At 47.8% G+C, this 25,923-nt stretch overlaps 1 protein-coding gene across 1 annotated transcript in view; it reads left to right on the forward strand.

The window, feature by feature from the left end:
* Nucleotides 1-25,923, forward strand: part of CLPB (ClpB family mitochondrial disaggregase) — a 125,501-nt gene that overhangs the window by 41,849 nt on the left and 57,729 nt on the right. Inside the window, exon 6 of the mRNA XM_088463790.1 lies at nt 16,689-16,786. Coding sequence (XP_088319916.1) covers nt 16,689-16,786 — 98 coding nt within the window. The remainder of the gene's footprint in view (nt 1-16,688; nt 16,787-25,923) is intronic.

Here is a 25,923-nt window from a genome sequence, read left to right on the forward strand (position 1 = left end):
CCCCGTCTCCCCCCCCAGATTGCGGATGCTGCACTGAAATGTGACTGAGCAGTTATCTGTGTCCGGCCCTCTCAGTCCTATCGCTCAGTAAGCTGCTGTGGACGAGCCGGTCATTACGCGCCTCTGTCAGCTTTAGCCCCCACCCAGGGCATGGACAGTCTTTCTAAGGGCAGTACAATCCACAATGCCCCCGGATGATGGCTGACGCAAACTAGGTACAGAAGCTGCCAGTGCAGGGGCCCTTGTGTGCGACAATACAGTATTATAATTAGTAATGCAATTCTGCACCAAATCCTATGTCAGCTACTACGTGGACTAAACTATCATTAAACCAGTCCCCTAGTAACTAGTTATAGCGCCTCAGTGATGCCACTGTGTCATAGCGCCTCAGTGATGCCACTGGGTCATAGGGCCTCAGTGATGCCCCTGGGTCATAGGGCCTCAGTGATGCCCCTGGGTCATAGGGCCTCAGTGATGCCCCTGGGTCATAGGGCCTCAGTGATGCCCCTGGGTCATAGGGCCTCAGTGATGCCACTGGGTCATAGGGCCTCAGTGATGCCCCTGGGTCATAGGGCCTCAGTGATGCCCCTGGGTCATAGGGCCTCAGTGATGCCCCTGGGTCATAGGGCCTCAGTGATGCCCCTGGGTCATAGGGCCTCAGTGATGCCCCTGGGTCATAGGGCCTCAGTGATGCCCCTGGGTCATACGGCCTCAGTGATGCCCCTGGGTCATAGGGCCTCAGTGATGCCACTAGTACATAGTGACTATCGGATTATCTATACCAGTATTATAAGAATGTTGTGTCTTGTTTGTTCCTAGTAAGCGCAAAAACTGAAAACTGCGTCATTGTGTAGTGGAAACTTCTAGAAATATCCAGCACTTTGTGTCCTCGCCATCCATCAGGTTAAAGCTGAGCAATAACAAAAACAAAATTGAGGGTTAATGAGTAAGGGGTGGGGGGAGAGGAACTTTGGGCCCCTGGTCACATGAATAGGATAGGCTACATAGCAGTCTGTGCACAGGGCACACAGTGACATTGGTGAGATAGGTGTGGCACCATGAGTGTGGCTGGTAAGGGGTGGGGGGAGAGGGGCTTTGGGCCTGCAGTCACATGAATAGGATAGGCTACATAGCAGTCTGTGCACAGAGCACACAGTGACATTGGTGAGATAGGTGTGGCACCATGCGTGCGGCCGGTGGGGGGAGAGGAGCTTTGGGCCTGCAGTCACATGAATAGGATAGGCTACATAGCAGTCTGTGCACAGGGCACACAGTGACATTGGTGAGATAGGTGTGGCACCATGTGTGTGGCTGGTAAGGGGTGGGGGGAGAGGAGCTTTGGGCCTGCGGTCACATGAATAGGATAGGCTACATAGCAGTCTGTGCACAGAGCACACAGTGACATTGGTGAGATAGGTGTGGCACCATGCGTGCGGCCGGTGGGGGGAGAGGAGCTTTGGGCCTGCAGTCACATGAATAGGATAGGCTACATAGCAGTCTGTGCACAGGGCACACAGTGACATTGGTGAGATAGGTGTGGCACCATGTGTGTGGCTGGTAAGGGGTGGGGGGAGAGGAGCTTTAGGCCTGCGGTCACATGAATAGGATAGGCTACATAGCAGTCTGTGCACAGGGCACATAGTGACATTGGTGAGATAGGTGTGGCACCATGTGTGTGGCTGGTAAGGGGTGAGGGGCTTTGGGCCCGCGGTCACATGAATAGGATAGGCTACATAGCAGTCTGTGCACAGGGCACACAGTGACATTGGTGAGATAGGTGTGGCACCATGTGTGCGGCTGGTAAGGGGTGGGGGGAGAGGTGCTTTGGGCCCGCGGTCACATGAATAGGATAGGCTACATAGCAGTCTGTGCACAGGGCACACAGTGACATTGGTGAGATAGGTGTGGCACCATGAGTGTGGCTGGTAAGGGGTGGGGGGAGAGGAGCTTTGGGCCTGCGGTCACATGAATAGGATAGGCTACATAGCAGTCTGTGCACAGAGCACACAGTGACATTGGTGAGATAGGTGTGGCACCATGCGTGCGGCCGGTGGGGGGAGAGGAGCTTTGGGCCTGCAGTCACATGAATAGGATAGGCTACATAGCAGTCTGTGCACAGGGCACACAGTGACATTGGTGAGATAGGTGTGGCACCATGTGTGTGGCTGGTAAGGGGTGGGGGGAGAGGAGCTTTAGGCCTGCGGTCACATGAATAGGATAGGCTACATAGCAGTCTGTGCACAGGGCACACAGTGACATTGGTGAGATAGGTGTGGCACCATGTGTGTGGCTGGTAAGGGGTGGGGGGAGAGGAGCTTTGGGCCTGCGGTCACATGAATAGGATAGGCTACATAGCAGTCTGTGCACAGAGCACACAGTGACATTGGTGAGATAGGTGTGGCACCATGCGTGCGGCCGGTGGGGGGAGAGGAGCTTTGGGCCTGCAGTCACATGAATAGGATAGGCTACATAGCAGTCTGTGCACAGGGCACACAGTGACATTGGTGAGATAGGTGTGGCACCATGTGTGTGGCTGGTAAGGGGTGGGGGGAGAGGAGCTTTAGGCCTGCGGTCACATGAATAGGATAGGCTACATAGCAGTCTGTGCACAGGGCACATAGTGACATTGGTGAGATAGGTGTGGCACCATGTGTGTGGCTGGTAAGGGGTGAGGGGCTTTGGGCCCGCGGTCACATGAATAGGATAGGCTACATAGCAGTCTGTGCACAGGGCACACAGTGACATTGGTGAGATAGGTGTGGCACCATGTGTGCGGCTGGTAAGGGGTGGGGGGAGAGGTGCTTTGGGCCCGCGGTCACATGAATAGGATAGGCTACATAGCAGTCTGTGCACAGGGCACACAGTGACATTGGTGAGATAGGTGTGGCACCATGAGTGTGGCTGGTAAGGGGTGGGGGGAGAGGAGCTTTGGGCCTGCGGTCACATGAATAGGATAGGCTACATAGCAGTCTGTGCACAGAGCACACAGTGACATTGGTGAGATAGGTGTGGCACCATGCGTGCGGCCGGTGGGGGGAGAGGAGCTTTGGGCCTGCAGTCACATGAATAGGATAGGCTACATAGCAGTCTGTGCACAGGGCACACAGTGACATTGGTGAGATAGGTGTGGCACCATGTGTGTGGCTGGTAAGGGGTGGGGGGAGAGGAGCTTTAGGCCTGCGGTCACATGAATAGGATAGGCTACATAGCAGTCTGTGCACAGGGCACATAGTGACATTGGTGAGATAGGTGTGGCACCATGTGTGTGGCTGGTAAGGGGTGAGGGGCTTTGGGCCCGCGGTCACATGAATAGGATAGGCTACATAGCAGTCTGTGCACAGGGCACACAGTGACATTGGTGAGATAGGTGTGGCACCATGTGTGCGGCTGGTAAGGGGTGGGGGGAGAGGTGCTTTGGGCCCGCGGTCACATGAATAGGATAGGCTACATAGCAGTCTGTGCACAGGGCACACAGTGACATTGGTGAGATAGGTATGGCACCATGCGTGCGGCCGGTGGGGGGAGAGGAGCTTTGGGCCTGCAGTCACATGAATAGGATAGGCTACATAGCAGTCTGTGCACAGGGCACACAGTGACATTGGTGAGATAGGTGTGGCACCATGTGTGTGGCCGGTAAGGGGTGGGGGGAGAGGGGCTTTGGTCCTGCGGTCACATGAATAGGATAGGCTACATAGCAGTCTGTGCTCAGGGCACACACTGACATTGGTGAGCTAGGTGTGGCACCATGTGCGTGGCTGGTAAGGGGTGGGGGGAGAGGGGCTTTGGTCCTGCGGTCACATGAATAGGATAGGCTACATAGCAGTCTGTGCACAGTGCACACAGTGACATTGGTGAGATAGGTGTGGCACCATGTGTGTGGCCGGTAAGGGGTGGGGGGAGAGGAGCTTTGGTCCTGCGGTCACATGAATAGGATAGGCTACATAGCAGTCTGTGCACAGGGCACACAGTGACATTGGTGAGATAGGTGTGGCACCATGTGTGTGGCCGGTAAGGGGTGGGGGGAGAGGGGCTTTGGGCCTGCGGTCACATGAATAGGATAGGCTACATAGCAGTCTGTGCACAGGGCACACAGTGACATTGGTGAGATAGGTGTGGCACCATGTGTGTGGCCGGTAAGGGGTGGGGGGAGAGGAGCTTTGGTCCTGCGGTCACATGAATAAGATAGGCTACATAGCAGTCTGTGCACAGGGCACACAGTGACATTGGTGAGATAGGTGTGGCACCATGTGTGTGGCCGGTAAGGGGTGGGGGGAGAGGAGCTTTGGGCCTGCGGTCACATGATTAGGATAGGCTACATAGCAGTCTGTGCACAGGGCACACAGTGATGTTGGTGAGATAGGTGTGGCACCATGTGTGTGGCTGGTAAGGGGTGGGGGGAGAGGAGCTTTGGGCCTGCGGTCACATGAATAAGATAGGCTACATAGCAGTCTGTGCACAGGGCACACAGTGACATTGGTGAGATAGGTGTGGCACCATGTGTGTGGCTGGTAAGGGGTGGGGGGAGAGGAGCTTTGGGCCTGCGGTCACATGAATAGGATAGGCTACATAGCAGTCTGTGCACAGGGCACACAGTGATGTTGGTGAGATAGGTGTGGCACCATGTGTGTGGCCGGTAAGGGGTGGGGGGAGAGGTGCTTTGGGCCTGCGGTCACATGAATAGGATAGGCTACATAGCAGTCTGTGCACAGGGCACACAGTGATGTTGGTGAGATAGGTGTGGCACCATGTGTGTGGCCGGTGGGGGGAGAGGAGCTTTGGGCCTGCAGTCACATGAATAGGATAGGCTACATAGCAGTCTGTGCACAGGGCACACAGTGACATTGGTGAGATAGGTGTGGCACCATGAGTGTGGCTGGTAAGGGGTGGGGGGAGAGGGGCTTTGGTCCTGCGGTCACATGAATAGGATAGGCTACATAGCAGTCTGTGCTCAGGGCACACACTGACATTGGTGAGCTAGGTGTGGCACCATGTGCGTGGCTGGTAAGGGGTGGGGGGAGAGGGGCTTTGGTCCTGCGGTCACATGAATAGGATAGGCTACATAGCAGTCTGTGCACAGTGCACACAGTGACATTGGTGAGATAGGTGTGGCACCATGTGTGTGGCCGGTAAGGGGTGGGGGGAGAGGAGCTTTGGGCCTGTGGTCACATGAATCGGATAGGCTACATAGCAGTCTGTGCACAGTGCACACAGTGACATTGGTGAGATAGGTGTGGCACCATGTGTGTGGCTGGTAAGGGGTGGGGGGAGAGGAGCTTTGGGCCTGTGGTCACATGAATAGGATAGGCTACATAGCAGTCTGTGCACAGGGCACATAGTGACATTGGTGAGATAGGTGTGGCACCATGTGTGTGGCTGGTAAGGGGTGGGGAGAGAGGGGCTTTGGTCCTGCGGTCACATGAATAGGATAGGGTACATAGCAGTCTGTGCACAGGGCACACAGTGACATTGGTGAGATAGGTGTGGCACCATGTGTGTGGCCGGTAAGGGGTGGGGGGAGAGGGGCTTTGGGCCTGCGGTCACATGAATAGGATAGGCTACATAGCAGTCTGTGCACAGGGCACACAGTGACATTGGTGAGATAGGTGTGGCACCATGTGTGTGGCCGGTAAGGGATGGGGGGAGAGGAGCTTTGGGCCCGCGGTCACATGAATAGGATAGGCTACATAGCAGTCTGTGCACAGGGCACACAGTGACATTGGTGAGATAGGTGTGGCACCATGTGTGTGGCCGGTAAGGGGTGGGGGGAGAGGGGCTTTGGGCCTGCGGTCACATGAATAGGATAGGCTACATAGCAGTCTGTGCACAGGGCACACAGTGACGTTGGTGAGATAGGTGTGGCACCATGTGTGTGGCCGGTAAGGGGTGGGGGGAGAGGGGCTTTGGGCCTGCGGTCACATGAATAGGATAGGCTACATAGCAGTCTGTGCACAGGGCACACAGTGACGTTGGTGAGATAGGTGTGGCACCATGTGTGTGGCCGGTAAGGGGTGGGGGGAGAGGGGCTTTGGGCCTGCGGTCACATGAATAGGATAGGCTACATAGCAGTCTGTGCACAGGGCACACAGTGACGTTGGTGGGAGTGTTATCAGAAGTGATTTAATTGTGGGCAAAGCCGCTGGCAGCAGCTAGTCCTACATAAAACGTTTGCCTGTACTCTGCCCCGTCTTACTCTGACCCGTCACCTACACCGTACAGGGAACGACTTTCATGTTGATCATCACTTTCAGGACTGCAAACTGTAAAAAACAAAATATCCTCTTAAAACCGGCGTCCGCCTCATGTATTCCTGTAAAGCTGATAATTGCTGCTATCTTTTCTGCTGGCAGGAAGCGCACAGAGATCCAGCCCTCGTCTCCTGACACCAGATGACAGATCGAAGAGTTTGCTGCAAAATATAAAAATCTCTATTTCTTATTTTTATTCTCTGTCCTCTGTGACCGATCACAGCGACTTACTATGGTAATAACAATCTGCGCTAGGTTCCTCCTCCCTCTCCCGAAATGTAAATATAATTAGTTTTATACAGAGAACAATAGTCATGGATACGTTCTTCATAGCACGAATGTCATGTGTCGTCCTTTACTGGAAGTTGTACATTATACAATACATCGCGCTACACCCCCCTCCCCCCTAATGGTGCAGGGGTCTCTATATACAGAGGTTATATGTATATACTGTATATCGCTCCATCCCCCCTAATGGTGCAGAAGTCTATATATAGAGGTTATATGTATATACCGTATATAGCACCATCCCCCCCTAATGGTGCAGGAGTCTCTCTATATAGAGGTTATATGTATATACCGTATATAGCACCATCCCCCTCTAATGGTGCAGGAGTCTCTCTATATAGAGGTTATATGTATATACCATATATAGCACCATCCTCCCTAATGGTGCAGGAGTCTCTCTATATAGAGGTTATATGTATATACCGTATATCGCTCCATCCCCCCTAATGGTGCAGGGGTCTCTATATACAGAAGTTATATGTATATACCGTATATCGCTCCATCCCCCCTAATGGTGCAGGAGTCTCTATATACAGAGGTTATATGTATATACCGTATATCGCTCCATCCCCCCTAATGGTGCAGGAGTCTCTATATATAGAGGTTATATGTATATACCGTATATCGCTCCATCCCCCCTAATGGTGCAGGAGTCTCTATATATAGAGGTTATATGTATATACCGTATATCACTCCATCCCCCCTAATGGTGCAGGAGTCTCCTATATATAGAGGTTATATGTATATACCGTATATCACTCCATCCCCCCTAATGGTGCAGGAGTCTCTATATATAGAGGTTATATGTATATACCGTATACAGCACCATCCCCCCTAATGGTGCAGGAGTCTCTATATACAGAGGTTATATGTATATACCGTATATAGCACCATCCCCCCTAATGGTGTAGGAGTCTCTATATACAGAGGTTATATGTATATACCGTATACCGCTCCATCCCCCCCTAATGGTGCAGCAGTCTCCTATATATAGAGGTTATATGTATATACCGTATATCACTCCATCCCCCCTAATGGTGCAGGAGTCTCCTATATATAGAGGTTATAAGTATATACCGTATATCACTCCATCCCCCCTAATGGTGCAGGAGTCTCTCTATATAGAGGTTATATGTATATACCGTATATCACTCCATCCCCCCTAATGGTGCAGGAGTCTCTCTATATAGAGGTTATATGTATATACCATATATAGCACCATCCCCCCTAATGGTGCAGGAGTATCTCTATATAGAGGTTATATGTATATACCGTATATAGCACCATCCCCCCTAATGGTGCAGGAGTCTCTCTATATAGAGGTTATATGTATATACCATATATAGCACCATCCCCCTCTAATGGTGCAGGAGTCTCTCTATATAGAGGTTATATGTATATACCATATATAGCACCATCCCCCCTAATGGTGCAGGAGTCTCTATATATAGAGGTTATATGTATATACCGTATATCGCTCCATCCCCCCTAATGGTGCAGGAGTCTCTCTATATAGAGGTTATATGTATATACCGTATACAGCACCATCCCCCCTAATGGTGTAGGAGTATCTCTATATAGAGGTTATATGTATATACCGTATATAGCACCATCCCCCCTAATGGTGCAGGAGTCTCTCTATATAGAGGTTATATGTATATACCGTATATAGCACCATCCCCCTCTAATGGTGCAGGAGTCTCTCTATATAGAGGTTATATGTATATACCGTATATAGCACCATCCCCCCTAATGGTGCAGGAGTCTCTATATATAGAGGTTATATGTATATACCGTATATCGCTCCATCCCCCCTAATGGTGCAGGAGTCTCTCTATATAGAGGTTATATGTATATACCGTATACAGCACCATCCCCCCTAATGGTGTAGGAGTCTCTCTATATAGAGGTTATATGTATATACCGTATATCGCCCCATCCCCCCTAATGGTGTAGGAGTCTCTCTATATAGAGGTTATATGTATATACCGTATATCGCCCCATCCCCCCTAATGGTGCAGGAGTCTCTCTATATATAGAGGTTATATGTATATACCGTATATCGCTCCATCCCCCCTAATGGTGTAGGAGTCTCTCTATATAGAGGTTATATGTATATACTGTATATCACTCCATGACCCCTAATGGTGCAGGAGTCTCTCTATATAGAGGTTATATGTATATACCGTATATCACTCCATCCCCCCTAATGGTGTAGGAGTCTCTCTATATAGAGGTTATATGTATATACAGTATATCGCTCCATTCCCCCTAATGGTGCAGGAGTCTCTCTATATAGAGGTTATATGTATATCTCCCCATCTCTATATAGAGGTTATATGTATATCGCCCCATCCCTCCTAATGGTGCAGGAGTCTCTATATATAGAGGTTATATGTATATACCGTATATAGCACCATCCCCCCCTAATGGTGCAGGAGTCTCTCTATATAGAGGTTATATGTATATACCGTATATAGCACCATCCCCCCTAATGGTGCAGGAGTCTCTCTATATAGAGGTTATATGTATATACCGTATATAGCACCATCCCCCCTAATGGTGCAGGAGTCTCTATATAAAGGTTATATGTATATACCGTATATAGCACCATCCCCCCTAATGGTGCAGGAATCTCTATATATAGAGGTTATATGTATATACCGTATATCACTCCATCCCCCCTAATGGTGCAGGAGTCCCTCTATATAGAGGTTATATGTATATACCGTATATCGCTCCATCCCCCCTAATGGTGTAGGAGTCTCTCTATATAGAGGGTATATGTATATACTGTATATAGCACCATCCCCCCTAATGGTGCAGGAGTCTCTCTATATAGAGGTTATATGTATATACCGTATATCGCTCCATCCCCCCTAATGGTGTAGGAGTCTCTCTATATAGAGGTTATATGTATATACCGTATTTCACTCCATCCCCCCTAATGGTGCAGGAGTCTCTCTATATAGATGTTATATGTATATACCGTATTTCACTCCATCCCCCCTAATGGTGCAGGAGTCTCTCTATATAGAGGTTATATGTATATACCGTATATCGCTCCATCCCCCCTAATGGTGTAGGAGTCTCTCTATATAGAGGTTATATGTATATACCGTTTTTCACCCCATCCCCCTAATGGTGCAGGAGTCTCTCTATATATAGAGGTTATATGTATATACCGTATATCGCCCCATCCCCCCTAATGGTGTAGGAGTCTCTCTATATAGAGGTTATATGTATATACCGTATATCTCTCCATCCCCCCTAATGGTGTAGGAGTCTCTCTATATAGAGGTTATATGTATATACCGTATATAGCACCATCCCTCCTAATGGTGTAGGAGTCTCTCTATATAGAGGTTATATGTATATACCGTATATCACTCCATCCCCCTAATGGTGCAGGAGTCTCTCTATATAGAGGTTATATGTATATACCGTATATAGCACCATCCCCCCTAATGGTGCAGGTGTCTCTCTATATAGAGGTTATATGTATATCACTCCATCCCCCCTAATGGTGCAGGTGTCTCTCTATACAGAGGTTATATGTATATACCGTATATAGCACCATCCCCCCTAATGGTGCAGGAGTCTCTATATATAGAGGTTATATGTATATACCGTATATAGCACCATCCCCCCTAATGGTGTAGGAGTCTCTCTATATAGAGGTTATATGTATATAGCACCATCCCTCCTAATGGTGTAGGAGTCTCTCTATATAGAGGTTATATGTATATACCGTATATAGCACCATCCCCCCTAATGGTGCAGGTGTCTCTCTATATAGAGGTTATATGTATATCACTCCATCCCCCCTAATGGTGTAGGAGTCTCTCTATATAGAGGTTATATGTATATCACTCCATCCCCCCTAATGGTGCAGGAGTCTCTCTATATAGAGGTTATATGTATATACCGTTTATAGCACCATCCCCCCTAATGGTGTAGGAGTCTCTCTATATAGAGGTTATATGTATATACCGTATATAGCACCATCCCCCCTAATGGTGTAGGAGTCTCTCTATATAGAGGTTATATGTATATCACTCCATCCCCCCTAATGGTGCAGGAGTCTCTCTATATAGAGGTTATATGTATATACCGTATATAGCACCATCCCCCCTAATGGTGTAGGAGTCTCTCTATATAGAGGTTATATGTATATACCGTATATCTCTCCATCCCCCCTAATGGTGTAGGAGTCTCTCTATATAGAGGTTATATGTATATACCGTATATTGCACCATCCCTCCTAATGGTGTAGGAGTCTCTCTATATAGAGGTTATATGTTTATACCGTATATAGCACCACCCCCCCTAATGGTGCAGGAGTCTCTATATATAGAGGTTATATGTATATACCGTATATCACTCCATCCCCCTAATGGTGCAGGGCTCTCTATATACAGAGGTTATATGTATATACCGTATATCGCTCCTTCCCCCCTAATGGTGCAGGTGTCTCTCTATATAGAGGTTATATGTATATACTGTATATCGCTCCATCCCCCCTAATGGTGTAGGAGTCTCTCTATATAGAGGTTATATGTATATCACTCCATCCCCCCTAATGGTGCAGGAGTCTCTCTATATAGAGGTTATATGTATATACCGTATACAGCACCATCCCCCCTAATGGTGCAGGAGTCTCTCTATATAGAGGTTATATGTATATACCGTATATCGCTCCATCCCCCCTAATGGTGCAGGTGTCTCTCTATATAGAGGTTATATGTATATACTGTATATCGCTCCATCCCCCCTAATGGTGTCGGAGTCTCTCTATATAGAGGTTATATGTATATACTGTATATCACTCCATCCCCCCTAATGGTGTAGGAGTCTCTCTATATAGAGGTTATATGTATATACCGTATATAGCACCATCCCCCCTAATGGTGTAGGAGTCTCTCTATATAGAGGTTATATGTATATCACTCCATCCCCCCTAATGGTGCAGGAGTCTCTCTATATAGAGGTTATATGTATATACCGTATATAGCACCATCCCCCCTAATGGTGTAGGAGTCTCTCTATATAGAGGTTATATGTATATACCGTATATCTCTCCATCCCCCCTAATGGTGTAGGAGTCTCTCTATATAGAGGTTATATGTATATACCGTATATTGCACCATCCCTCCTAATGGTGTAGGAGTCTCTCTATATAGAGGTTATATGTTTATACCGTATATAGCACCATCCCCCCTAATGGTGCAGGAGTCTCTATATATAGAGGTTATATGTATATACCGTATATCACTCCATCCCCCTAATGGTGCAGGGCTCTCTATATACAGAGGTTATATGTATATACCGTATATCGCTCCTTCCCCCCTAATGGTGCAGGTGGCTCTCTATATAGAGGTTATATGTATATACTGTATATCGCTCCATCCCCCCTAATGCTGTAGGAGTCTCTCTATATAGAGGTTATATGTATATCACTCCATCCCCCCTAATGGTGCAGGAGTCTCTCTATATAGAGGTTATATGTATATACCGTATACAGCACCATCCCCCCTAATGGTGCAGGAGTCTCTCTATATAGAGGTTATATGTATATACCGTATATCGCTCCATCCCCCCTAATGGTGCAGGTGTCTCTCTATATAGAGGTTATATGTATATACTGTATATCGCTCCATCCCCCCTAATGGTGTAGGAGTCTCTCTATATAGAGGTTATATGTATATACTGTATATCACTCCATCCCCCCTAATGGTGCAGGAGTCTCTCTATATAGAGGTTATATGTATATACCGTATATCGCTCCATCCCCCCTAATGGTGCAGGTGTCTCTCTATATAGAGGTTATATGTATATACTGTATATCGCTCCATCCCCCCTAATGGTGTAGGAGTCTCTCTATATAGAGGTTATATGTATATACTGTATATCACTCCATCCCCCCTAATGGTGCAGGAGTCTCTCTATATAGAGGTTATATGTATATACCGTATATAGCACCATCCCTCCTAATGGTGTAGGAGTCTCTCTATATAGAGGTTATATGTATATACCGTATATCACTCCATCCCCCCTAATGGTGTAGGAGTCTCTCTATATAGAGGTTATATGTATATACCGTATATAGCACCATCCCTCCTAATGGTGTAGGAGTCTCTCTATATAGAGGTTATATGTATATACTGTATATTACTCCATGACCCCTAATGGTGCAGGAGTCTCCATATATAGAGGTTATATGTATATACAGTATATCGCTCCATTCTCTCTATTTTTGCAGGAGTCTCTCTATGTAGAGGTTATATGTATATACCGTATATATCACTCCATCCCCCCTAATGGTGCGGGAGTATATATATATATATATATATATGTATATACCGTATATCGCTACCGCCCCCTTAATGGTGCTGGAGACTCTATAAAGAGGTTATATGTACAGTGCATCCGGAAAGTATTCACAACGCTTCACTTTTTCCACATTTTGTTCATTTTTGTCCTCAAAATTAAACACAGAATACCCCATAATGACAACGTGTATTTAGTTGTTTTGAGATTTTTGCAAATTTAATAAAAAAAAACTAAGAAATCACTCGTACATAAGTAGTCACAACCTTTGCTCAATACTTTGTTGATGCACCTTTGGCAGCAATTTCAGCCTCAAGTCTTTAAGTCTCTTTGAATATGATGCCACAAGCTTGGCACACCTATCTTTGGGCAGTTTTGCCCATTCCTCTTTGCAGCACCTCTCATGCTCCATCAGGTTGGATGGGAAGCGTCGGTGCACAGCCATTTTCAGATCTCTCCAGAGATGTTCAATCGGATTCAAGTCTGGGCTCTGGCTGGGCCGCTCAAGGACATTCACAGAGTTGTCCTGAAGCCACTGCTTTCATATCTTGGCTGTGTGCTTAGGGTTGTTGTCCTGCTGAAAGATGAACCGTCGCCCCAGTCTGAGGTCAAGAGCGCTCTGGAGCAGCTTTTCATCCACGATGTCTCTGTACATTACTGCATTCATCTTTCCCTCTATCCTGACTAGTCTCCCAGTTCCTGCCACTGAAAAACATCCCCACAGCATGATGCTGCCACCACCATGCTTCACTGTAGGGATGGTATTGACGTGGTGATGAGCGGTGCCTGGTTTCCTCCAAACATACCGCCTGGCATTCATGCCAAAGAGCTCAATCTTTGTCTCATCATACCAGAGAATTTTGTTTCTCATGGTCTGAGAGTCCTTCAGGTGCATTTTGGCAAACTCCAGGCGGGCTGCCATGTGCTTCCATCTGGCCACTCTACCATACAGGCCTGATTGGTGGATTGCTGCAGAGATGGTTGTCCTTCTCCTCTCTCCAGGAATGCTGTAGCTCTGACAGAGTGACCATCGGGTTCTTGGTCACCTCCCTGACTAGGGCCCTTCTCACCCGATCGCTCAGTTTAGACGGCCGGCCAACTCTAGGAAGAGTCCTGGTGGTTCCGAACGTCTTCCATTTAAGGATGATGGAGGCCACTGTGCTCGTTGGGACCTTCAAAGCAGCAGATATTTTTCTGTACCCTTCCCCCAGATTTGTGCCTCGAGACAATCCTGTCTAGTTCTTGGCTTTGCTAACCTCTACAGCTATTGTGGAACTGCAAGTCCCAGCTGGAGATCCACAGGTTGCCTTTGTACTGCAGAGAAACAGACAATCCAGTATGATGGAGCCGTGAACTTGTGTTTTGGTCCAGGCTCGTGCGCCCTGTTTCAGTAATGGAGAAAGGTGACTGGGATTTGTCAGGTTACCTGGGTGGTAGATCCCCCACCCACAATCCCACCGTTCTCCGACCCTATACGGAGCAGCTGCAGAATCCCCAGTGCTCGTGTAACATCATTCTGCGTGATCCCATACAATGCGCCTCGTTCTGTGTGTGCCGGGGGTTACATAGGTCACCTCTTGCCTCTGAGCCCGGCAGCCGCGCACCTCTCCTTTAGTGGACGGAGTGACACATGTTATTTATGAATGTGTAATATTTGATTGCTCCTGGTACTCCCGAGAAGTTGAATCGATCAACCCTTACCAGTCAGGTTCTATCAATTATTGCTGCAATTAGTCAAGTCGTCAAAGCCATTAACAGGGGGATTAAGCTAATATTGGACCGCCGCATCGATTGATTCTGCGAGCAGAGAATAGATATCTGTGCCCCAGGGCTGTCATCAGCCGGTGGCCTGGGAGAGCTTAACACACACGCGCGGTCACCGCTAAACGATCACTCTTGTCAGCCTGTCCCCGGCAGAGAGCGCTGGCTCTGTCCTCTGATCAATGGCCTTTATTTCCTGTCCATTTTATGTGCTCTTTAACCCTCTGCCTGCTGGAGGACATAGCAATGAAACCACCTGCCCTCATAACGTTTGCAACCAAGCTCCATAAGCCTTTAAGAGCTTAAAAGGAGATTGTTTAGTTCCTTATGCAGTACAGCAAAAGACAACAGCTTAATGAACCAAGTAAATGAGATTGTGATAGGGCTGTGGTTATGGGGGGGGAGGCATTTTCTCCTATGCCACGCAGGCTTTGTCAGTAAGCTTGGTAAGACACTGTGTTGAGCCTGATGACGGAAAACAGTAACTTTTCTTTAAGCTACATAACCGCCCATATACTGTCGTAATGAGACCTGGGATCTTCTGATTGCTAAGTGATGTAGTCTCGTATTAGAGTCAATATTAAGGCCCGTATTCAATGGCCGGGACTTTTCGCATGCCGGACTTTTTTGGCCAGTTTTGCCTCCGGAAAAGTATCGCGCCCATCACTGCGGTTCGCCCTATTCAGTTGCAAAGGGCGCGAGATCGGCGAAAAGCACTGTCAGATTTGGGGAAATCAGCCTGTCACCCCCCCCAAAAGATGCACTGATAATGGGGGATCACTATGGATTTGCACAAGTGGTGAAGAATAGCGTTTAGCAGTTTTTATATGGTAAATCAATTAGTCCCAGCAAATTTGGGGTACATGAAAATGGGTGTAAGCATGGTTAAAAATTGCTAAAGTGCATTTTTAATAATCCTAAAAAAAAAAACACCTTCAGCAAGCACCTGCAATCAAAAAAACACCTGGGGCATACGTGGGGGACCCCGGGGTCTATTTTGCTAGTTTTTAAGTTTGTCCCCCAACTGTTAGTTCGTTTTGGGGGTGAAAAAAAAAACAACACTTTTTTTTGGGGTGTTCTAAAGTATTTTATTAACTTTTTTTGATGCAGTTTACCTTTGGGGGACTGTCCCAGGGCTGCAGGGGTGTTTCCGCAACTTTGCACCCCAAACACCCAATTCTGCACTTTTTACCGCCTCCTTTCAGTGGCGAATCTTTCCCGCTGGTTACAAGGCGCAGACTTTTCGCACCGGCAGAAAGTCTTTGCAATTGAGGGCCTGATTCAGAGCCAGATGCTATTTGCGCTCGCTCGTTCAGAAAAAGGGGCCGGCTATTTAAATTGAGCGCTCGCTCTTTGCGGTCTGTTGACGCCTCTATGTCTGAACGAGCGAACGAAACATGCGCTCGCTATTTTGTAAAAAACGCCCCCTGGCCGCTCGCATCCTACGTCATCTCTGCTATTTGTTAGATTAATCGAGTACATCAAAAGGTGTCTGAACTGCTCGCAGTGCTTGTGGTAGCATTTTAGTACCGCAATCATGCGAACAGTTCAGGCTAAGAGACAACCAAGTGACGTGGTCGATGACGCTGCTTTGTTAATTATGCACACCCTTAAAACGCCCGTTAGGCACGCCTGCGTTCGGATCTCCACTCCCCGTTTTCAAGCACCTTCCCCTGTTGCCACCCACAAACGCCTCATTCTGTCACTCAAATTAGCAGGCACTCGCTATTGTGCGAGCACACAATTTCCGACCGCAATGACTGGTTCGCGCATGCGTATCACAACCCATACGCATGCGCAGTTGTGCGAACATCGCTCAGAGCGAACGAGCGGCCGCTTATGAGCGGCTCTGAATCAGGCCCTGAATACGGGGAAAAGTTATGGCCTACCGGCGAGAACTTTTTGGCGATCTCGGCATTTCGCCGGCAATTGAATACGGCCCTAAGTGTAACGGAACTTTGTTAAGAGCTGGGACCTCTTACCTGGCAGTCGCACATTCTATAAGTGTTATTTGGTGTGTGTGGTCCCTTGTACATGCTTCTTACCGACGTCTCCTGTCCCCAGGGGCCAACCCCATGCAGGAGAATAAAATGGGGCACGTCCCGCTGGACTACGCCCGGGAGGGAGAGCTGAAGAAGATGCTGAAGGAATTTGAGAGCAAGGTACGAGAGCGATCTGCCCTTTCCGTTATGTGCTGTATGGAATGTGGGGAGGTCAGGGGTGAACAGTTCCTGTAAGAAAGTGTGTGCTGGAAAGGAGTCCCTTTTATATTGCACCTGTCAGCGCGAATGGGAATGATCTGATACAATATCAGTGTACTCTTTATACATGTGTAAGCCTAAAGTGCTACCACCCAATATACACAGTACAGGAGGCGTCCCGGGAACTGCGGTCTTTATTCCCAGGGATACAGCGCTCATTTATACGCAATCCACGTATTTGTTTCCATCACCATTATATAGTGGCGCTGGAGCAGGGTTTGGACTCTGACGTCCTTTTCTTAGATATTTCCAGGTTTTTAAAGACTCCTGCGGCACATGCGTTACACAGAGAGAACGCACAATGGCGACGCTGCGATCGAGATGGGTCGCATCAGTAATATTGTGAAAAAGTGATGGAGGTTCCTGTGCGGTGACCGGGAGGCAGCTGGAAATGCATGAAAACATGGTTAGTTCAGTTTGCGTATTGTGGAATTGGCGGGCGTGTCAGTGTAAGCAGCTGCGTTCCCAGGCGCACAGCCGCCTACATGGGGTCGTGGTTAGCCGGAGGATCTGCAGCTGCACAGCGCTGGTGCAATAATGGTGCTTCTAAGGATGCACCAATCGGTATTACAGTGCGCACGGACGGTAAAAGTGTGCGCCTGTCCTTGCACGTATGTACACGAGGGAAGGAGTTTGTAGCCGCAGTTACGTAGTCGCAGACGGGTTACCAACAATAAACGCTGCTGCGTGCGCTTTTCTGTCTACCTCTGAAACGGGCTTTAAACCTCTTCATGGGCTGTAGTAAACGACTAACTCCAATACTATGTATATATAACATGGCATATTACCCCAATACTATATATATAACATGGCATATTACTCCAATACTATATATAACATGGCATATTACCCCAATACTATATATATAACATGGCATATTACTCCAATACTATATATATAACACGGCATATTACTCCAATACTATATATAACATGGCATATTACCCCAATACTATATATATAACATGGCATATTACCCCAATACTATATATAACACGGCATATTACCCCAATACTATATATATAACACGGCATATTACTCCAATACTATATATAACACGGCATATTACCCCAATACTATATATATAACACGGCATATTACTCCAATACTATATATAACATGGCATATTACCCCAATACTATATATATAACATGGCATATTACCCCAATACTATATATAACACGGCATATTACCCCAATACTATATATATAACACGGCATATTACTCCAATACTATATATAACACGGCATATTACCCCAATACTATATATATAACACGGCATATTACTCCAATACTATATATAACATGGCATATTACCCCAATACTATATATATAACATGGCATATTACCCCAATACTATATATAACATGGCATATTACTACAATACTATATATAACACTGCATATTACACCAATACTATATATATAACATGGCATATTACCCCAATACTATATATATATATATATATATATATATATATAACATGGCATATTACTCCAATACTATATATATAACATGGCATATTACCCCAATACTATATATAACATGGCATATTACTCCAATACTATATATAACATGGCATATTACCCCAATACTATATATATAACATGGCATATTACCCCAATACTATATATATAACACGGCAAATTACTCCAATACTATATATAATATGGCATATTACTCCAATACTATATATATATCACGGCATATTACTCCAATACTATATATAACATGGCATATTACCCCAATACTATATATATAACATGGCATATTACTCCAATACTATATATATATCACGGCATATTACTCCAATACTATATATAACATGGCATATTACCCCAATACTATATATATATAACATGGCATATTACTCCAATACTATATATAACACGCCATATTACCCCAATACTATATATATAACACGGCATATTACCCCAATACTATATATAACACGGCATATTACCCCAATACTATATATATAACACGGCATATTACTCCAATACTATATATAACACTGCATATTACCCCAATACTATATATATAACATGGCATATTACTCCAATACTATATATAACATGGCATATTACCCCAATACTATATATATAACATGGCATATTACTCCAATACTATATATATATCACGGCATATTACTCCAATACTATATATAACATGGCATATTACCCCAATACTATATATAACACGGCATATTACTCCAATACTATATAAAACACGGCATATTACCCCAATACTATATTTATATAACATGGCATATTACCCCAATACCAGGGCCGTAGCTAGGGTAGTGCGGCCGGTGCCATCGCACAGGGCACCACAGGGCAGGGGGCGCTGTTTGGGCCTGTCAAATTTCTGTTTATTATAATTCTTGCTTGTAGCTTCCTCTTCTTTTATCCCCACCATTTCCTGGCCTCTCCTATCTCTTCCCTGGTCTTTCCCCATGAAGCCATGTCCCTTTTTTGGGTGCATTATGTCCCTTTGAAAAATGAGGGGGGTGCCAATGCTCTTTCTGGCACAGGGCACCAAAAAGTCTAGTTACGGCTCTGCCCAATACTATATATATAACATAGCATATTACTCCACTACTATATATAACATGGCATATTACCCCAATACTATATATATATATATATATATATATATATATATATAACATGGCATATTACTCCACTACTATATATAACATGGCATATTACCCCAATACTATATATATATAACATGGCATATTACTCCACTACTATATATAACATGGCATATTACTACAATGCTCTTTTACTCTGCAACCAGTCTATAGGGCAAAGCTGGCATTCTACCCTGGGTGACATTACAAGTAGGTGACATAGAATGGAATGAATAGAGTGCGCATAGTTACAGCTGGCGGTAACCGGGGGTGGTGCTATAGGGGGAGTGTGATAAAACCTGCATTACATTAGGATTTAATCCTAGTCTCTGCCTATGTCGGCTCGGAGCTGCTGTTTCGTTGTCCCTCAGTGGACAGAGCTCTGTGTACTGAGAGCTAGTGGGCATTGCCCACCAGCAGGGCAGTATATTGATTCAAGTCGGTGACTCCTGACTGAGTAAGCTATCTAGGGGACAGAACGGCTACACCATTCAGGCCCTCCTGTATAACGTGTGCCCATCTCTTTCTGGTTCAGTTACACTGTAAGCAGCACCCCCTGATCTATATATCTCAGCTCTTCTAGGATAAATGGGGGGTTATCTATACTGTGACACTGTGTGTATTAGTTTGCACAACGCTGCGGTATATGTATCCGCTCTATAAATAAATAATCAGGCTGAGATGCCGGAATCCAACCTGTTTGCAGAGGGAGCAGCGCGCGGCAGTATTTCTATCTGCATGGGAGATGAATCTGCTTATAAAGCTGTAACGCTGGGTGACACGGGCGTGTGATGAACAGCCAGCTGGGGGGGACAGGCCGCTGGCAGGTAGCAATTCTGTATCCGCGTTCTTATGGGACTCCCTGGCAATTTATGGCTCCTTTTAATCACAGACGAGAATGAATACAGGAGTATTTAAACCAAGGCCGGCACATACATTTCAGCCGCGCGCTCCGCTGACAGCCGCAGATATTTACATTGTGTTTTGTAATGTGTTTCCTCTGCTGACAAACTCCTGCACATCACAGAAACAGACAAATCTCAGGTGCACAACTCCAAATTACTGATAATATATAAATGCAATAACATTTTGCAATCAATAGAGGTTTTTAGCATAATCATGGCCAAGGTTATGGGCCTACCCACCATATCTGGGTAACCTCTTTAGGGTAGGTCCCTAACATACTAGGGTTCAAATCCAGAGCGCAGAACTCCCCCCAAACTGGCCCAGCTAAGCCGCCCCAGGGCACCACCATAGTAAGAAAAGTGCAGTGTAAAGAGATGGTTAGGAGCAGCTACATATAAAGAATGAAAATAAAAAAGTGAAGTACATATATAATAAACAAACAGTGAAGGGTTAAAATGTGTAATAATAGAAAAATATGTTATAATGCGGTGCCCTGAGACAGATCAACCAAAGCAATCCAGGGGGACCCACGCCCCAAAAATGAACCAAAGTTGCACTACAGTATATAACTTGTAGGACTTGCCTAGAATTGTGCCTAATACTAGTGTGCATTTTCATTACCAGATTCCATGCTTTTAAACCAATAAGGAAGGGTGCTAATCCAGACTGCGGGCGTCTCCTTTCCCTCAGGTGTGCAATAAGGCACAATAAATGGAGTATATAGGAAAGGTTCCTGGATTGCACACCCTGAATATATATAATGGGAGGTGCTCTCATCAGGTAGCACCTCCCATTATATATATATTCAGGGTGTGCAGTCCAGGAACCTTTCCTATAAACTCCTGCACATGACTGGAGCTGACCCAATATTGGAGCTATCGTTGGCAGCAAACTCCATAGCAAATGTCCACTTGGGCAGACCGTGGCCAATACAAGGGGTGTAAATGCTCATTTTATTGTTTTGTCTCGGGGCCACCACCAAAGGGAAGGGGAAGTCCTGCTAAACGTTGAATGTGGGAAAAAATCCCCATTTTAACCCTTCGCTTCTGAGGATTTTCTCACCCCTGTGCTGAAGCCAGTGTTGGACATTTGCGCTGATGGATTCCCGAAAACAATAGCGCTGATGGTTGATCACCCGCACAATTTATACCATGTTTATTTCAGACGACTTTGCGGCACGCTATGGCGATGTCAGACGCAGGGCGTTCCCGGGCTGTGACAGGGAGGCGTCTAAGCGGACGCACGGAGATGGTCGGTCTTTGGGGACGTGTTATGGAATAGCGGTGGCAAACTCAGATGCTGAATCGCTCACATAGGGGGCCATACGCTGACAGATCTGCACCTCCTGTAGGGCTTGTGCAAGTTAAAGAGACCTACTAGACTGTATTACAGGCGCTGACCGAGGGCGTCTCCATTCTGGCGCAGCCAGACACCCGTATCTACACTCGGGGCTGATACCAGGATTGGCGTAAAGTCAGAAGTGCGACTACGGAAGAAGCCGTTAAAGCGGTCGCTGCAGCGTGCAACTCAGAATCAGGCCACTCTAACACGTCAATTAAATGTAACCAAAATGAGCAAAAGAAATGCTTTATTATGGACGTTTCTAGAAAGTGATACAAAAGATTATAGATGTTATTTTAATATTTTCCTTGCTTCCGCATTAATCCACCGTTCCGGCTGTTGCTGTGAGGCGTTAGAGAGACCTGGCGGCCGGACGTTCCAGTTTTGTAGCTTTTTTTGAATTTGTGTTCTCTCCCTTTTTTTGTGTGCCCCCTGTTCTGTAGTCTCTGCGCCCCACCCCGTAACTTCCTTCTTACAATGCAATGCTGGTCTGTCGTCTTCATCTCTTCATTTACTTGTTCTTCATAACTTTCTGGGCCTAGCGACCACTCTCTCTTCTCTTTGGGAATGAGACGCCATGATGTTTGTCTCCGATACCACCGCGGCGCATGTGCCAAAAATAAAGAACAGAGGAAAGTCCAACAAAACCACAATTAGCCCATTCCCGCTTGGCCACTGTGTATTGGTGAATGTTGAAGCCAAATCCTCCTCTTCTCTCTGAGATCATCCAGGTGTCAGGATCACAATGATCGATATTAAAGGAACGCTCCTTGTGGTCACTGTAATCACGATCTCAGCTTTTCATCATAGCGGATTCCCTACCCGGCTACTTCCTGATGCCACCCAGCTGGTAACAGTTTCTGGAGAGAACGCTGCTGTCCGGCATCTCCTGCTGATGCCATGGGCATTGATATGACGTTGGCCCGATGCTGCTGTACCGGTCTCCCCTCTACACCTTGGAGCATTGCTGCCGGGATTCACGTGTATCCAGCCACAAAGCATTAGTGAGGTCAGACAGTGATGTTGGCGATAAGTCCGGGCTCGCAGTCGGTATTCCATTACAACCCTAAGGTGATCCATGGGGCTGCGGTCAGCGCTGTGTGCAGGGTGTCCTGTCAGAATGTCAACTGTTTTCATATCGACATCCTCAGAATATTGACATGATGTCGGTGTCGCCGGAGGGGTAGGCACTAGGGGGAGGGTAGGGTTAGGCTGCGAGGGGGGAGGATTTAGAGTTAGACACTAGGGGACGTTGGGTTAGGCGGTGGGGGGTGGTAGACTTAGGCAGTAGGGATTGTGTTCGGACAAAGGGTTAGGGTTAGGCATTAGGGAGAGGTTTGGGTTAGGCTGCGAGGGAGGGAGGGAGTAAGGTTAGGATTAGACATTAGGGAATGTTAGGGTTAGGCTGTAGGGGGGGTAGGATTAGACGTTAGGGGGAAGTTCAGGGTGAGGCACTGGGGGAGAGTAGGGTTAACCTGTGAGGGGGGGGGGGATTTAGAGTTGGACACTAGGGGAAGTTAGGGTTAGGCTGTGGGGGGTGGTAGGGTTAAGCGTTAGGGGGAAGTTTAGAGTTAGACACTAGGGGAGGTTAGGGTTAGGCGTTAGGGGGAAGTTTAGAGTTAGACACTAGGGGAGAGTAGGGTTAGGCTTTGAGGGGGGAGGATTTAGAGTTAGACACTAGAGGAGGTTAGGGTTAGGCTGTGGGGGGTGGTAGGGTTAGGCACTAGGGAGAAGGTTAGGGGGAGGTTTAGGATTAGGCATTAGAGAGAGGTTAGGGTTAGGCTGCAGGGGGGTTTAGGATTAGGTGGTAGGGGAGGTTTAGGATTAGCACTAGGGGGAGGTTGGGGTTAGGCTGCAGGGGGGTGGTAGGATTAGGTGGTAGGGGGATGTTTAGGGTTAGGCATTAGGGAGAGTTTTGGGTTAGGCTGCAGGGGGGTTGTAGGATTAGGTGGTAGGGGGAGGTTTAGGATTAGCACTAGGGGGAGGTTAGGGTTAGGCTGCAGGGGGTTTGTAGGATTAGGTGGTAGGGGGAGGTTTAGGATTAGCACTAGGGGGAGGTTAGGGTTAGGCTGCAGGGGGGTGGTAGGATTAGGTGGTAGGGGGAGGTTAGGGTTAGGCTGCAGGGGGGTGGTAGGATTAGGTGTTAGGGGGAAGGTTAGGATTAGCACTAGGGAGAGGTTTGGGTTAGGCTGCAGGGGGGTGGTAGGATTAGGTGTTAGGGGGAGGGTTAGGATTAGCACTAGGGGGAGGTTGGGGTTAGGCTGCAGGGGGGTGGTAGGGGGAGGTTGGGGTTAGGCTGCAGGGGGGTGGTAGGATTAGGTGGTAGGGGGAGGTTGGGGTTAGGCTGCAGGGGGGTGGTAGGATTAGGTGGTAGGGAGAGGTTGGGGTTAGGCTGCAGGGGAGGGTTAGGATTAGGCACTAGGGGGAGGTAGGGGTTAGGCTGCAGGGGGGTGTAGGATTAGGTGGTAGGGGGAGGGTTAGGATTAGCACTAGGGGGAGGTTGGGGTTAGGCTGCAGGGGGGTGGTAGGATTAGGTGGTAGGGGGAGGGTTAGGATTAGCACTAGGGAGGTTGGGGTTAGGCTGCAGGGGGGTGGTAGGATTAAGTGGTAGGGGGAGGTTGGGGCTAGGCTGCAGGGGAGGGTTAGGATTAGGCACTAGGGGGAGGTAGGGGTTAGGCTGCAGGGGGTGGTAGGATTAGGTGGTAGGGGGAGGGTTAGGATTAGGCATTAGGGGGAGGCTAGGGTTAGGCTGCGGGGGGTGGTAGGATTAGGTGGTAGGGGGAGGGTTAGGATTAGCACTAGGGGGAGGTTGGGGTTAGGCTGCAGGGGGGTGGTAGGATTAGGTGGTAGGGGGATGTTTAGGGTTAGGCATTAGGGAGAGTTTTGGGTTAGGCTGCAGGGGGGTTGTAGGATTAGGTGGTAGGGGGAGGTTTAGGATTAGCACTAGGGGGAGGTTAGGGTTAGGCTGCAGGGGGTTTGTAGGATTAGGTGGTAGGGGGAGGTTTAGGATTAGCACTAGGGGGAGGTTAGGGTTAGGCTGCAGGGCGGTGGTAGGATTAGGTGGTAGGGGGAGGTTAGGGTTAGACTGCAGGGGGGTGGTAGGATTAGGTGTTAGGGGGAAGGTTAGGATTAGCACTAGGGAGAGGTTTGGGTTAGGCTGCAGGGGGGTGGTAGGGGGAGGTTGGGGTTAGGCTGCAGGGGGGTGGTAGGATTAGGTGGTAGGGGGAGGTTGGGGTTAGGCTGCAGGGGGGTGGTAGGATTAGGTGGTAGGGAGAGGTTGGGGTTAGGCTGCAGGGGAGGGTTAGGATTAGGCACTAGGGGGAGGTAGGGGTTAGGCTGCAGGGGGGTGTAGGATTAGGTGGTAGGGGGAGGGTTAGGATTAGCACTAGGGGGAGGTTGGGGTTAGGCTGCAGGGGGGTGGTAGGATTAGGTGGTAGGGGGAGGGTTAGGATTAGCACTAGGGAGGTTGGGGTTAGGCTGCAGGGGGGTGGTAGGATTAAGTGGTAGGGGGAGGTTGGGGCTAGGCTGCAGGGGAGGGTTAGGATTAGGCACTAGGGGGAGGTAGGGGTTAGGCTGCAGGGGGTGGTAGGATTAGGTGGTAGGGGGAGGGTTAGGATTAGGCATTAGGGGGAGGCTAGGGTTAGGCTGCGGGGGGTGGTAGGATTAGGTGGTAGGGGGAGGGTTAGGATTAGCACTAGGGGGAGGTTGGGGTTAGGCTGCAGGGGGGTGGTAGGATTAGGTGGTAGGGGGAGGGTTAGGATTAGCACTAGGGGGAGGTTAGGGTTAGGCTGCTGGGGAGTGGTAGGATTAGGTGTTAGGGGGAAGGTTAGGATTAGCACTAGGGGGAGGTTGGGGTTAGGCTGCAGGGGGGTGGTAGGATTAGGTGGTAGGGGGAGGGTTAGGATTAGCACTAGGGGGAGGTTGGGGTTAGGCTGCAGGGGGGTGGTAGGATTAGGTGGTAGGGAGAGGGTTAGGATTAGCACTTGGGGGAGGTTGGGGTTAGGCTGCAGGGGGGTGGTAAGATTAGGTGTTAGGGGGAGGTTTAGGATTAGCACTAGGGGGAGGTTGGGGTTAGGCTGCAGGGGGGTGGTAGGATTAGGTGGTAGGGGGAGGGTTAGGATTAGCACTAGGGGGAAGTTGGGGTTAGGCTGCAGGGG

This window comes from Taudactylus pleione, unplaced genomic scaffold (assembly GCF_031769625.1).
Source record: "Taudactylus pleione unplaced genomic scaffold, aTauple2 ptg001449l, whole genome shotgun sequence".
In the NCBI taxonomy this organism is placed as follows: domain Eukaryota; kingdom Metazoa; phylum Chordata; class Amphibia; order Anura; family Myobatrachidae; genus Taudactylus; species Taudactylus pleione.